This window comes from Coturnix japonica, unplaced genomic scaffold (assembly GCF_001577835.2).
Source record: "Coturnix japonica isolate 7356 unplaced genomic scaffold, Coturnix japonica 2.1 chrUnrandom580, whole genome shotgun sequence".
NCBI classification, from domain to species: Eukaryota; Metazoa; Chordata; class Aves; order Galliformes; family Phasianidae; genus Coturnix; species Coturnix japonica.
Genome location: NW_015439954.1, coordinates 19,878 through 21,528, shown reverse-complemented (window position 1 = coordinate 21,528; position 1,651 = coordinate 19,878). Strand labels below are relative to the sequence as shown.

General features: G+C 53.2%; 1 protein-coding gene across 1 annotated transcript in view; it reads left to right on the top strand.

The window, feature by feature from the left end:
* The window catches only part of LOC107307398 (potassium-transporting ATPase alpha chain 1-like), a 41,886-nt gene that overhangs the window by 28,514 nt on the left and 11,721 nt on the right, over nucleotides 1–1,651 (top strand). Inside the window, 1 exon segment of the mRNA XM_015850909.2 lies at nucleotides 1,195–1,349. Within this exon segment, the coding sequence (XP_015706395.2) occupies nucleotides 1,195–1,349 (155 nt within the window).

Genomic DNA, 1,651 nt, shown 5'->3' with positions numbered 1-1,651 from the left:
GGGTCTCTGTGTGTTCCTATGGGTCTATGTGGGGTCTATATGGGGTCTCTATGGGGTCTATGGGGTCTCTATGGGGTCTGTGGGGTCTCTATGGGGCTCTATGGGGCTCTATGGAGTCTCTATGGGGTCTATGGGGTTTCTACGGGGTCTATGGGTCTCTATGGGTCTCTATGGGTCTCTATGGGTCTCTATGTGTCTCTATGGGGTCTATGGGTCTCTATGGGGCTCTATGGGGCTCTATGGGGCTCTATGGGGTCTCTATGGGTCTATATGGGGTCTCTATGGGGTCTATGGGGCTCTATGGGTCTCTATGGGGTCTCTATGGGGCTCTATTGGGCTATGTGGGGTCTCTATGGGGTCTATGGGGTCTATGGGGCTCTATGGGGCTCTATGGGTCTCTATGGGGTCTATGGGGTCTCTATGGGGTCTATGTGGGTCTCTATGGGTCTATGTGGGGTCTCTATGGGGTCTCTATGGGTCTATATGGGTCTCTATGGGGCTCTATGGGGCTCTATGGAGTCTCTGTGGGGTCTGTGGGTCTCTATGGGGTCTCTGTGGGTCTCTATGGGGTCTATGGGGTCTCTATGGGGTCTCTATGGGGTCTATGGGGTCTCTATGGGGTCTATGGGTCTCTATGGGGTCTCTATGGGTCTCTATGGGGTCTATGGGTCTCTATGAGTCTCTATGGGGTCTATGGGTCTATATGGGGTCTCTATGGGGTCTATGGGGTTTCTATGGGGTCTATGGGTCTCTATGGGTCTCTATGGGGTCCCTATAGGTCTCTATGGGTCTCTATGTGTCCCTATGGGTCTCTATGGGTCCCTATGTGTCTCTATGTGTCCCTATGGGGTCCCTATGTGTCTCTATGGGTCTCATTGTACCCCTATGTGTCCCACTGTCCCCTATGTGTCCCACTATGTGTCTCTATGGGTCCCACTGTCCCCTATGTGTCCCTATGGGTCTCTATGTGTCCCTATGGGTCCCTATGTGTCCCTATGGGTCCCTATGTGTCCCTATGTGTCTCTATGGGTCTCTATGTGTTCTTATGGGTCTATGTGGGGTCTCTATGGGGTCTCTATGGATCTTTATGTGTCCCTATGTGTCCCTATGTGTCTCTATGGGTCCCACTGTCCCCTATGTGTCTCTATGTGTCTCTATGGGTCTGACCCCCATTTCCTGCCCCATACATTCCAGGCCGTCTGATCTTCGACAACCTCAAGAAGTCGATCGCGTACACACTGACCAAGAACATCCCGGAGCTCACCCCGTATCTCATCTACATCACGGCCAGCGTCCCCCTGCCCCTGGGCTGCATCACCATCCTGTTCATCGAGCTCTGCACCGACATCGTGAGACCCATAGATTGACCCATAGATTGACCCATAGAGACCCATAGGGACCCATAGGGACCCATAGAGACACATAGGGACCCATAGGGATACATAGGGATCCATAGGGACCCATAGACCCCCTGCCCCTGGGCTGCATCACCATCCTGTTCATCGAGCTCTGCACCGACATCGTGAGACCCATAGATTTACCCATAGAGACCCATAGAGACCCATAGAGACCCATAGAGACCCATAGGGACCTATAGATACACATAGATACACTGCCTGCCCCATAGGGACCCATAGACCCCCTGCCCCTG